The sequence below is a fragment of the Telmatherina bonti genome, assembly GCF_933228915.1.
Source record: "Telmatherina bonti genome assembly, chromosome: 18".
Lineage (NCBI taxonomy): Eukaryota > Metazoa > Chordata > Actinopteri > Atheriniformes > Telmatherinidae > Telmatherina > Telmatherina bonti.
The window spans coordinates 29,303,033-29,314,618 of record NC_136616.1 but is presented as its reverse complement, the minus strand read 5'-3'; the positions used below and the strand labels follow the sequence as shown (position 1 = coordinate 29,314,618).

Below are 11,586 nucleotides of genomic sequence, written 5' to 3'. Positions count from 1 at the left end.
GTCCTTCACCTTGCCAACAAGGTCACATAATAAATAAAGGAACAAAGATGCTAAAGAGAAAGACTGCGCTCGCTCTCATGTTCTTGAATTATCAAGATTTCAATATTAATTTTCTAAAATCAGACATTTAAATAAAAACAATCCTGTTTTTAACAGATGGTGCCACTTTTTCCATCTTAAGCTTTAAAATGTTTTTAATGAAGTAAATAGGATATAAAGAATATATTTATTTCAGTAATAATTAATACTTAATAGAGTTAATATTTAAGTATGCTCAAACAAAATCACTTTAGTTTTGTTATAATAACCATAATGGAAAAGTCAGAAATTATCTTTTGATATCAGTATTTTCCTCAATAAATGAGTTTTGGCTGTAAGAAAAAAAGCAAATATAAAATATTAAAGGTCTTTCCTTTAAGCGCATCTTAAAAATGATTAGTCTGTCTTTTTTTTTTTTTTTTTTTTTTTTTTTTAAATTAATGTTTTCACTTTGGATTGATCCTCTTTCATAATTGAACTGATGTTGATGGATGTTACAGCTGTTACACCATGGCAAGGTTGCAGGTTTGAACCTAATTTTTGTTTCTTCTCTGGCACTGAATCACAAATGACTGATCTCTGCTGAATTATACTCTATTTATTCATGTTTTAATTTGTTATTGCTATTGCAACTTCTGTTTGGGACTAAAAATGTTTTAAAATTATTCATATAATTTCTAAAACTTCTTACACACACAAACCCTTACAGCTTGAATATAAATCTTTGGTTAAAACAAAGCTGGACACATGCATTGCTGTTTTTCTCTCTGACAAAAACACTGAAGTTCTCACCGATGTCCAGGGTTGTTGGCGCTGCTGTTTGCTGAGATATTCTTTCCTGCATCAACTTTCCGGGTTTTGCTTCTTTCAGTCTTGGATATTTTGCTCTGCTGTTGGGAACCAAGCGCCTGCTTTTGCTCCAACATGGCCAGAAACACCCGCAAATATAAGTACAAACTTACACAAATTTTATTACTGTCTATCTGAAACTTTCACACGATTACTTTAGGTTTTTTTGTGGCGAATGTCTACCTTTTCAGATTGGATAGATCTAATTATTCCATGTTTCCATGTTTAGGTGGATTAATCCAAAAGTGAATCCACACATTTTCACATAGGCTCCAAAAAAACAAGAGCTAATGTAGTGGGGGAAAAAAGAAGTAATCACCTCAAAACCAACTAATTAATACGTCTTGAAATTTCCAAAAACAATATTCTTCAGTAAGCCGATATTCCAGAAATTCAGGTGATCTTGATCCTGGGTTTTCCAGAAGTCCAGCATGCCGGCTTTCAAAGGGTTCCAGCCAGCTCAGCGGGATTTGAGCCACAAGAGGCCGAGAGACAAATCAGGAGGACGACTGCATAGCACCAACAGCACTGTGCTGTTATACACCCATCCCTCTGAGCCAGCAGCTGGGGGGAGAGAGGGAGGGCAAGAGAGAGGGAGAAAGAGAGAGAGAGATGGGAACGGACAGGAGAAGAAGAGGAGACAGTCTTGGAGAACAGGAAGATGGGAACTAAGATAAGTCATACTAAAAATAGGAGTGTTATATGTCTCACTTGGCCTTTGAAACCATTAGAAAAACACCTTTCAGAGCTGCAAAGTAAAAATTTGGATCTTTTTTTTCCAGGCAGAAAATTATATATTTTTTGTTTTTTTGGTTGTTTTGGGGATGTAGATCTAAGAGCAGACTTAAACATTTTAAAACATTTAAGGCTAAAGAGACATTTAAGTAAAGCAGAAAGTTTATCAGGCAGAAATAGCTGCAGCTAAAATATTTTTTAAAAATACTTTCAATGATCTGCATAGAGATCCATAAATAGATAATCAAGCTTGATTTGTATTAATGACAAGTCATAAATTTTTTTTATTCATCATTCATCATTTATTCAGATTCTGATTCAGATTGTTTTGTTTTTAAGCTAAATTAAAATATTTGGACTCAATGTGTTTCTTTTGAGTTTAAATTTTTGTAATGTTTAATTTGGGTGCATCTTGCTTCTGAACTGGAGCAAGCCTTAGGAACAGCACTTCTTTAATACCTAAACCTTTAGCAGGCAGTGAAATGTAACTGGAAAACTGAATTTACTTGACTATCATAGAAGAAAACAGTAGTGCATGAATAGAGAATTTTTTCCAAAACCAAGAAAATTTGGTGAAACGCTGAAAGTTGCAAATAAGAAAGGGTCCTCATCACATGCATGTCTTTCATAAGCCTCAGGAGCACAAATTACTGGTTTGATTTAGGCAACAAAAAAAAAAAAAAAAAAAAAAAGTGGCACAATTATTGAGCATCCTCGTTGGTACAGATTAAACCACGACCAACGTTTTCCAAAGCGGCAGTAAAAACAATATAAAGGGTTGGAAGAGCTCATGATTAGGATCACTGTTTGTAGCATCTGAATGTATAAAACAAGCACAGGCACTTTGATGGCAATGAACTGGGGGAAGAAAAAGGAAAGAAGGAAACGTATGTATTATTAATTAATTTTTTAAATTAATTAATTAATTAATAATAATAATAATAATAATTAATAATTTTTTAAGGAAACACTTGAACTAATTTTATCCAATGAGACCAATCTGTGAGTTAAATTTAAACTACAGCACTTTTTTAAATCTCAAACTCATGATCCATCTTGTTCCACATTAAAAATTAATAATCTGTACTGAAAAAATCACTCACATAATGTAAACAAATATATCCAGGTCTGAAAGTGAGTACGACATTTCCTTTAAGTTTAAATGTGGAAATTTATCTAACATCTTTCACGGAAAAAGAAACATTTAAATAGAAATGCTGAAGTGCGCGAGATGCCAGATAATCTAACCAGGTAGGATTACACTTGTTCCCTAGATGAAAAGAGATCATATAAAACAGTCCACAAGCATTTATATGAACGGATAACAAAAGAAAACTGCAGACTGGAAGAAAGCGAACATCCTTGTCAAGGTAAGAGTTTTTGTGAAGCTAAAACTCAGATTGTTAGTGAGAAACTTTGGGTTTTTCTCATTTATTCTGCAACACCGCCCTCCTGTGGTTATTTGAGGTAAGTTCACCAACTCACACATGAAATCTGGAAACCACTGGGGGACTTCTCTGTGCCAAACATCATGACCTTTTTGGACATATTAGCTGGACTGCATTGTATTTCATTATATTTTACTTATTTTTTGTGTGTGCCATGTTGTCTTTTTCTACAAAACATTTTATCTGACTTTGCTTGTGATATGTATCGATGTATCTGTGTTGTTCAACATTACAATACGAGATTCAATTAAAAAACACATCAATATGTATCTACAAAACATTGACAATACGTGCTTTTTGTGTGATGCTATGAAAAATAATTTTTAAAAAGTCAAATTCTTGTTCATTTTAGATGTCTTAGTGCTCACAGTTGAGTTAAACAATAAACATGAAGGTGTCTGCCTCCACACTGTGTTGAAAAAACTTTTGAAAGAACCCCTATAATTGAGTTAGAAGATATTTAGTTCAACAAAAACTTTTATTAACCATTTAGAAATTATTCATTTGACTCCCATTTCCCATACATTGATGGAAATCCGTTGAGTCAACATAAAGTCTAACTTAATGTTTAAATATTTGCATGTGATCTGTCATGTTTGGGTAGTGACAGAGTAATGAAATTCCTGGAAAATTATCACAAAATGTCCTAAAGTAACTTTATTTTAGATTCAATAAATGCTCAAAGGAAAAGATTTTGCAGTAGAAATTATGCAAATTTAGAGAAAGTGTCTGATCAGGCTACTGAAGCTGAACAATCTAAAGAGACAAGGATTTTTATGTTTTCTGGGGGAAATGAGGTTCCCTTCTTAACCCTTTAAAGCCCAACTTAGGGAAAAATGGTAAAAAGAAAAAGCACTTTTTCTAAAAATATGAGGTCTTTAAACAGTCCTTTAACTAAATGTAACAAAAACTTAACCATTTATTACCATATAATGAGTCAAAATTATTATAGTGTATTTTTCTTCTTCCTGGTATCCATAAAGGGACAGAGGACAAGTATCAGATTGAAATCAACAGGACTTTGAGCAAAGTTTTTACCATAAAGTGATTCATGATGTATCAGAAAAATTGTGTATTAAATGTAATATGTTTGGCTTTATAGGCTTTAAAAAGAAAAATATACACAAACTACTAAGCGTCACTTCTTTTGGAATACCATCGTTACTATGAATCACTCTGCGACATTTTTGTTCGAAAAATAACCGGATCTTTTACAGCAAACAAATGAATGAAAGAGGCACTTCTGAGTCAGAAAGCTTTGTTAAAAGTATAACTTTGTTTCACAATATACAAAAGAGGATTACATCCACCAGAGAGACAGTGACAGAAACACACAGTAGTAGTACTTCAGTAAAATGTAGTGAAACATATTTCACAGTCAGCAGGTTCTTACATTAATTAGTCACGAAGGGGAAGCAAAAGCTCCGACACGACTGTACAGTCCATCAACATCCACTAAACATATCTACAGAGAAGTAGATTAGGTTGTCAAAACTGAGCTTGGCTGAAAAAAAACCCCAAAACAATTCCCAGTTAAATCAAATGCCTCAAAACTCCTGTGTGAGATGATTTCAAAGCCAACTAAGCTGCATCATACAGAGAAAAATAAAATGCTTTTTATTCATTTATACATAAAGTTTCCCATGTTTGTTTATTTATAGTATCCACAAGCTTCCCTGTTATACTTACACGTACTACAAGCACATTTTACATGTATTGTTTGATTGAATTAGTACTGTAATAACACACTTCACACTGAAACAAGTCCTTTCAGCGAGGATAAAACATTTACAGCAGAAATCGTTCAATCTTGTAAATCTGCCAGTAAACTTTAACAACTCATATTTAATAAACAATGCCTTCTGATAAAACATGTGCTTCCTTGTATGGTTCATACAAATGTGCTGCAAGGTTTCATGAAGTATTACACCTGCCTTTTTTTATATTTCTTTTCCCAGTTTAATGCCTTCTTTTAAAGTCTCCTCAGTCGCGTTTGAAATAAAATAAATTCAGCATTTCTGACAGTAGTTTCATTTGCTTTCTTGTTTAGACTTTTACGAAAGCTAAACTGCTAAATATAAGGTTGTATTTATTGCACACACACACACACACACACATATCAATCTTCTTGGGATCCAGTTTTTAAAAAGAAAAGAAAAAAAAAAAGAATTGAATTTGTTATGAGATGGAAAAATCAAACTAACTTTTCTTAATAAAGAATAAAACTTCTTCTGCCTGATCTTCACCTTTCAGGACTCTTCGTCTGTTTTGGTCTGAGCTAACCTCCTCGCTGTATTAACTCCACATGGAACATGAAGCATTAGCAGAACATCATTACGTTTTATTTTTATTTGATTTGGCCACACGAATCACATTAAACCAAGAAGAATGTCTGATTGGAACAAAAGTAGAGTCCCTCTTTCATTAATTTAGCAAAAGAAAATCTGATCTTTTTATGTGATCATCAATAATTTGCCATTAATTGAAGACAAAGAACATTAAACGCCATCATGTTTAAGGACAACTGGTAGCTTTTAATCATTGTTACCCAGTTTGACATAAATATGGCATTTTTAAATGTGTTTCATTTATTATATACACCTAAAATCCCTCCACCTTGCCCTTCCTGCTGCCTTCCTCTTCACCTTCTCACCTGCCTTCTTCTGGCCTTTCAGTCCCTCTCTCTTCATGTGATGTTTGATATGGGGTCGCTGATTTTCAGACACCTCCAGTAGATGGCTCTTGCCAAGGCGAACAGAGCAAGCAGGATCAGCAGCACCCACGACACGTAGATGCCTTTAGAGTCCTGGGCGGGCTTCCATGTGCACACCTGAATGCACAAACACAAACACACACACACACACACAGAACGGTTTTAAAGCCAAAACTCCAGCTAATGAAGCTTGTTTTGCTCAGAAAGTCTGCTGCATCTGGGGTATTGTGTGCAAATGCAGGTCCGTTTTAGTGAACCAAACACAGGAAGGAATTCAGAAAATGGGTAAAACATGCACACATGTGGGGCGATAGGTGGCTCTGGATGAGAGAAATATCTCACGGCCAGACGTGGAGGAATTACATAAAGGTTCTGATCAAGCCAGACCATTAGGATCTGATACTAATCCACATTTTCTTCCCTCTGATGGAGATGGAAACATGTTTTTTAAAAGCTGAAACTGAACCAAGTCCCCAATCTGAGCACTCTATCCTGATGTAAACGCACCCTTAGCCTGTTGTTGTTATGTCTGTAAGTTCATTCTAATGGTTCCTGATGTTCCTGATGAACGGTTGAGAAACAAGTTGTTTTTCCTATGCACTCATCTGATTTGTAAACAGAATTGCTGAACACCGCTCCCAATTAGCTGTCTAGATTCTCATGTTTTAGCAATGTCTGACAAAATATTGGTTAACCCTTTCATGCATGAATTCATAAAAAACAATGCAACATTTTTTTTATAAAACACAATATTTTACCTCTACAGACACATGCAATGGTACTTTTTTTGTTTATTAGTGATATTTAGAATTTATCATGATTTATTTTAATGTATCCTATAAAATATTTAAAACATATATAGTCATAATTATACTGTATTATGTAAATCAATCAAATAAAGCCGTATCATTTTCTTTTCCTATATATTAAACTCCTGACTGCCTTCTTCGCATGCTGTTCCTCTGCTCAGGCTTTTTTTTGACAGATAATGGCATGATGCATGTCACGAGTTTATCATACATTTTTCATGTAAAAGGCAGAATGAACTTCCTTCACTCCTGCAGTCGTTAAAACAAAGAAGCATCGATTTAGTTTGGTTCAACAGAGCTCCAGAAGTAAGACATGGGTAAAACACGAGGTGCAAAGATAACAATGGGATGCTCTGTCTGAGTGAGCCAAGCTCATTCAGCCTGAGGCATCCTGCTTCACCAGAAAGAATGATCTTTGTTAAAGTAATCTCACACGTTAACATATAGTAAAAGAAAAGATAAAGTCAGAAACAAATGATAATATATAAACTAGAAACAGCTATTATTGAAATGATAGCAACTGTGAATGCCCATTTATGAAATTGAAATTAAATAAGTATAAGAAATTGAGACAAAAAAAAAAAAAAGAGCAAAACTAATATTTTTTCAAATCACCCCACATGGGGTTTGAACCCACGACCTTTTGTATTGAAGCACACTGACTTACTCACTACACCACTAGTACTCTTAGTTGCAACTTGGAAAAAGCGTTGAAATTTTTTCACCTGGGTATTGACAGTATTGACAGGAGACATGGTGTACTACGTGTCCGCTACATGGCCACTATCAATGAAAGTTAAAAATTACAAAGATAAACACATAAAAAAAACATGTGATCACATTTAAAAAGCACTGAGGAGAACATTTGAGCTCATCTATCATTACTTGAACTTCTCCTCACACAGATACACACCAGAAGTCCCGCTGTGGAGGCTGCCATCACAACAAACAACAGGAAGCACAGGCAGCTCCTCCTCCTGGGGAACCTCCAACTAATCGAAGAGCTGATAATCAAAACGAGACAAATATTTTAACAGTCAAAACATAATCACTTGTTACACGGCCAAAAAAAGATGCTTAACTCTCTTCAACATGGCACACACCCAAAAAACTGCAGACACTTACACTTTTCTGCAGTGTGGACATCGAGCCAGAGTCCGATCGGAAAATTCTGTCCACTGATAGAAAAAAAGCGGGCATAATAAATAAAAAGCTTTTCTTTTGTATTTTTGGATGTAAGAGGGATCATGAGTGGGTTTATTTGTAATTTACCAGGAATGTATTGGCGCAGTGTCCGCAGATGACCCTGATGCCAACAGGTTGATGCTGCGGTTCTGGACTCTCCCTTCCAATGTGGACTGGTCCCAAGTTAATGACGCGTTTGCTGCCAGAAGAACCATCAAAAAATAAAAATGAAATAAAAAGTGCTGGTTAAAACAGTGCTCACACATCGGTGTGAATCCAGATAATGTGACACAGTTAAATTATATCCCATCTCAACATTTGTATTGATTACAAATCAATGCTGACATGGCAGGGGGGACTGATCCCACTCTTGTTCTTCCTGTCTTACCAGTACGGTCTCGGACAGGCGATCCTCTGCGACGTAACTTTACAGATCAGCAGACAGTTGCAGGGACAGCGAACATACTTCTTTCCAACAGGAGCGTTCTTAATTGGCTTGAAAAAGAAAGATAAAGACACAAAAACAGGTGGTAAGAGTAAAAGCTAAAAAACAACCAAAATGGTCTCATCCACTACCGCTATATGATGGTGACGCCATGTTAGAGTTGTGTAAGGGTGACTTTTTTTCTTCAAGATGTGAGGTGATAAAAACCCTCTTTACACATTTGAATCCACCTATACTTGACTCACAGTAGCTTCATTGCAGATGCTGCACTTCACTACATGTTGGTGTGTCTTGCCCTCTACAGATATGGTGCTCTGGCAGACTCGGCAGCTGATGACAGGAGCGCTGCTGCTGTCTGGACTGCCCTGCGGCGAGTATGGAGGCGGAGGTTCTCCAGGTACCACAGAACTTGGGAACGGGGCTAAACCTGTAGGGAGAGACAAGAAGAAGAAAATTATTACCTTTTCAACACAAATTTGCGACCAGTGGAGAATTTTGACATATTTTTACCGAAAGTGACAAAGTCATGGTTATCACAGCAATTCCTCTTTTCATGCTAGTTATCCATCTCACTGTATAGTAGAGGTGGGAAAATCGAATTGAAAATCGAAAATCAGGATTTGTCTTGCTTCACAATTTTAAAATAGACTTTTTGTTAAAAAAAATCTTTTTTTTTTTTTTTTTTTTTTTAAATCAACAAAACTAATCCATTTTAAAATTTTTGTCATTTATACTGTTTTTAATTGATCTTTTTACTAATTTTCTTGGGCATTATAGCAGCAGAATGATGGTCTGGCTACTGTGTTGTTTTTTCCTAATTGAAATCAAGAAAAATGAAAATTTTTTATTCATTTACTTTGTTTTTTAATCTACAAAAATCTGCAATATTGAAGAATTGCGAGAATCGCAATTTAAATCGAATCGGCACCCAAAAAAACGGAATTGAATCAAATCAGGACAAAAGCATATCGTCACAGCCCTACTCTATAGTGTCAGTAAAGTAACAAAAAGTCTGATTTATTCCAGTAATGACCTCAAACCCAACAATGAAATCAGGCTCCGATAACCAAACACAACTTCTGCTATCACAACACAAATCTAATCAGGACTGAAAGTCCGCAGCAAAAAAACAAAAACAAAAACATATAAGGTGTTATAAAGGAAGTAAAAGCTGAAGATTAACAACCAGAAAGAAGCAGCATAAAAATCCAAACGGAAAATAGTTTCCGAGAGAAAGAGAAAGGCTTATGCACACAAAGATTGTACGCTTTCTTCTTCGAAGAATTTTTAAAAAGCTATTTAGGTGTTATTTTGACTGTCCAGGAAGATCTAGTCAGATGTTAAAATGAATTTATTATGTATTTATATAAGCCCAAAGTGGTCTCTATTTTCGGTCTTCTGCACTTTTTATTCTATTCTATTCTAATATAGCAGATGCTTTTGTCCAAAGCGACTTACATATGAGTGAGAACAACAAAAGCACGAAATCAAACAGTAGAGGACATGGTAGGAAGGTGCTAGTGGACTGTCCAGTTGGACACAGGTCCTTCCATGAAGTGCTACAGGCTTTTAGTTTGTTTGTTTTTTTGTTTACTCCCTTCCCACCCCCTAATATCACCTATGTTATAATACAAAGAATTAATACCATAAAGTTTGTTGCAAAGAACTGGATGCTCCTTAAGCACTTACTGACAAAAAAAAAAAAAAAAAAAAAAAAAAAAAGCTACCAAATCGCATATTTCTGAAAACATGAATCAGCATTCAGTCTTTTAGGATTGCTCTGTGAAAAATAAAACAAACATTAAAAGTATGTCAGCTTTGTCAAGCATAACTATCACGCAAATCTCACGTATTGCTGTACTTAAAAATGAAATTTATCACATTTTGTAGTCCATCTTCTACCATTCATTCGTGTTTATTTGCTGTCAGTGTACGATTGCAGCTTTAACACGTTGAGTAGCTTCGGTTTAGAAACATAAATAAAATGTTTACCTGCTGTTTATTTACTGCAGTCGACTTTCTGGCCGCTAGCATGTTGCAAATGCAGCTAACGCTTGTTTACATCTTCGCATTTTCAAAATAACAACATATATAATAGCAGTTTAGAAACCTGTTATTAAGTATGTATCACCCTGAATGAGAAGTTAGGACAATAGCCGACATACTCTGTGGTTTTGACGGATATCCACGCGAGTTTCCCCCCGGAGAGAAGCCGTTTGTACCGTCGTGCTGCTCGGACAGCAGCGGTGACCGTTCCCCGTCCGCCATCGCTGCTATCGCACCCGAGCCCTTAAAAACGCCCGGAAGAAGAGTTTCTGGGCCTGCGGGGAGTCCTCAGGCCCCCGGTGTGGATATGTGGAGGAGTAGGTTTGGGGAGTTTAACCCCTGACCCTGTAAGTTTGGGTTTCTGGCATCCACATGACACGGCGAAATAGTTCACTGAATGCGGAAGCGATTCCAACGTAAACACGTATCACATGACTGTGATGTGTGATCACGTGATTGACAGGCGGCTTGACCAATGAACAATCAGTTTTAGTGGCCCTTTAAGGTGACGTTTTCTAGGTTTAGATTATAGTTCACAAAACGCGAAGTTAGTTTCTCGTTTTAAATTAAATTAAATTAAATTAAAACCATTAAATTTATTATTATTATTATTATTATTATTATTATTATTATTATTATTATTATTAATTACAACAACAACAATAATAAAAAAATATTATTATTAATAATAATAATAATAATAATAATAATAATAATAATAATAATAATAATAATAATAATAATAATAATAATAGTAATAATAATAATAATATAATAATAATAATAGGCAAGGCAAGTTTATTTGTATAACACCTTTCATGTACAAGACAATTCGAAGTACATTAAAAGCATTACAAAAAAGCATAAAAGAAAATACAAATTATAATAAAATCATATATTATATTAAAAAAATTAAAAGCAAAATTAATTAAAAGTTACTGTGCAGATGTCATGCATAGGCGCATGACGAAAGAAATGTTTTTAACCAGGATTTAAAAGTTTCTACATTTGGTGAAAATTTAATATCCACTGGCAGTTTGTTCCACTTGTTTGCAGCGTAACAGCTAAATGCTGCTAAACCAAAAGTTGTTCTTCTTTTATAAATATAATACATTTATATATGCTGTTTATGCTGTCTAATTTAGGCAGAAGAGCTTTCCAAACCATTCTCATTTTGTCAATATGCTGCTTGTTATTGAAAAGATTTTTTTTTTAAATTTATTGCTGTACAATCTGTAATCTTTTATCTTTTTTCTGAAACAGAAAATTGTCTCAAAAACTAAACAAAACAGCCTAAAAGCAATACAAGTGGAACAA

General features: G+C 34.8%; 2 protein-coding genes across 6 annotated transcripts in view; both read right to left on the bottom strand.

Annotated features, from left to right (window-relative positions):
* The window catches only part of LOC306768978 (uncharacterized protein), a 41,499-nt gene extending 40,155 nt beyond the window's left edge, over positions 1–1,344 (bottom strand). For all 3 annotated transcript variants that reach the window (XM_079257476.1, XM_079257477.1, XM_079257478.1), the window contains exon 1: positions 832–1,344. In XM_079257476.1, the coding sequence (XP_079113602.1) occupies positions 832–965 (134 nt within the window). In that variant the 5' untranslated portion in view covers positions 966–1,344. The remainder of the gene's footprint in view (positions 1–831) is intronic.
* A 3,040-nt stretch (positions 1,345–4,384) lies between these two features.
* Positions 4,385–10,650, bottom strand: LOC306768941 (type I phosphatidylinositol 4,5-bisphosphate 4-phosphatase-B-like). 3 transcript variants are annotated; one of them, XM_079257423.1, is made up of 8 exons: positions 10,389–10,650; positions 8,469–8,650; positions 8,167–8,273; positions 7,866–7,977; positions 7,719–7,771; positions 7,507–7,597; positions 5,725–5,901; positions 4,385–5,195 (listed from the first exon to the last, which is right to left on the bottom strand). In XM_079257423.1, the coding sequence occupies exons 1-7, from the start codon at positions 10,489–10,491 to the stop codon at positions 5,758–5,760; spliced, it is 792 nt and encodes a 263-aa protein (XP_079113549.1). In that variant the 5' UTR covers positions 10,492–10,650; the 3' UTR covers positions 4,385–5,195; positions 5,725–5,757. The 3 variants fall into 3 exon arrangements, with proteins under 3 accessions (XP_079113549.1, XP_079113548.1, XP_079113550.1); XM_079257422.1 differs by having other exon boundaries at positions 4,385–5,901; XM_079257424.1 differs by having other exon boundaries at positions 4,385–5,901; positions 10,446–10,650.
* Between the last annotated feature and the right edge of the window lie 936 nt (positions 10,651–11,586).

Bases quoted from the DNA above. Each gene is read 5' to 3' on its own strand.
- LOC306768941 (XM_079257422.1), bottom strand. From the start codon at position 10,491: ATGGCGGACGGGGAACGGTCACCGCTGCTGTCCGAGCAGCACGACGGT. The intron at 7,978-8,166 runs GTAAGACAGGAA...TTCTTCTGGCAG, and splicing joins GCCTGTCCGAGACCGTACTG to CAAACGCGTCATTAACTTGG. The intron at 7,772-7,865 runs GTAAATTACAAA...TTTTTCTATCAG, and splicing joins ACTGCGCCAATACATTCCTG to TGGACAGAATTTTCCGATCG.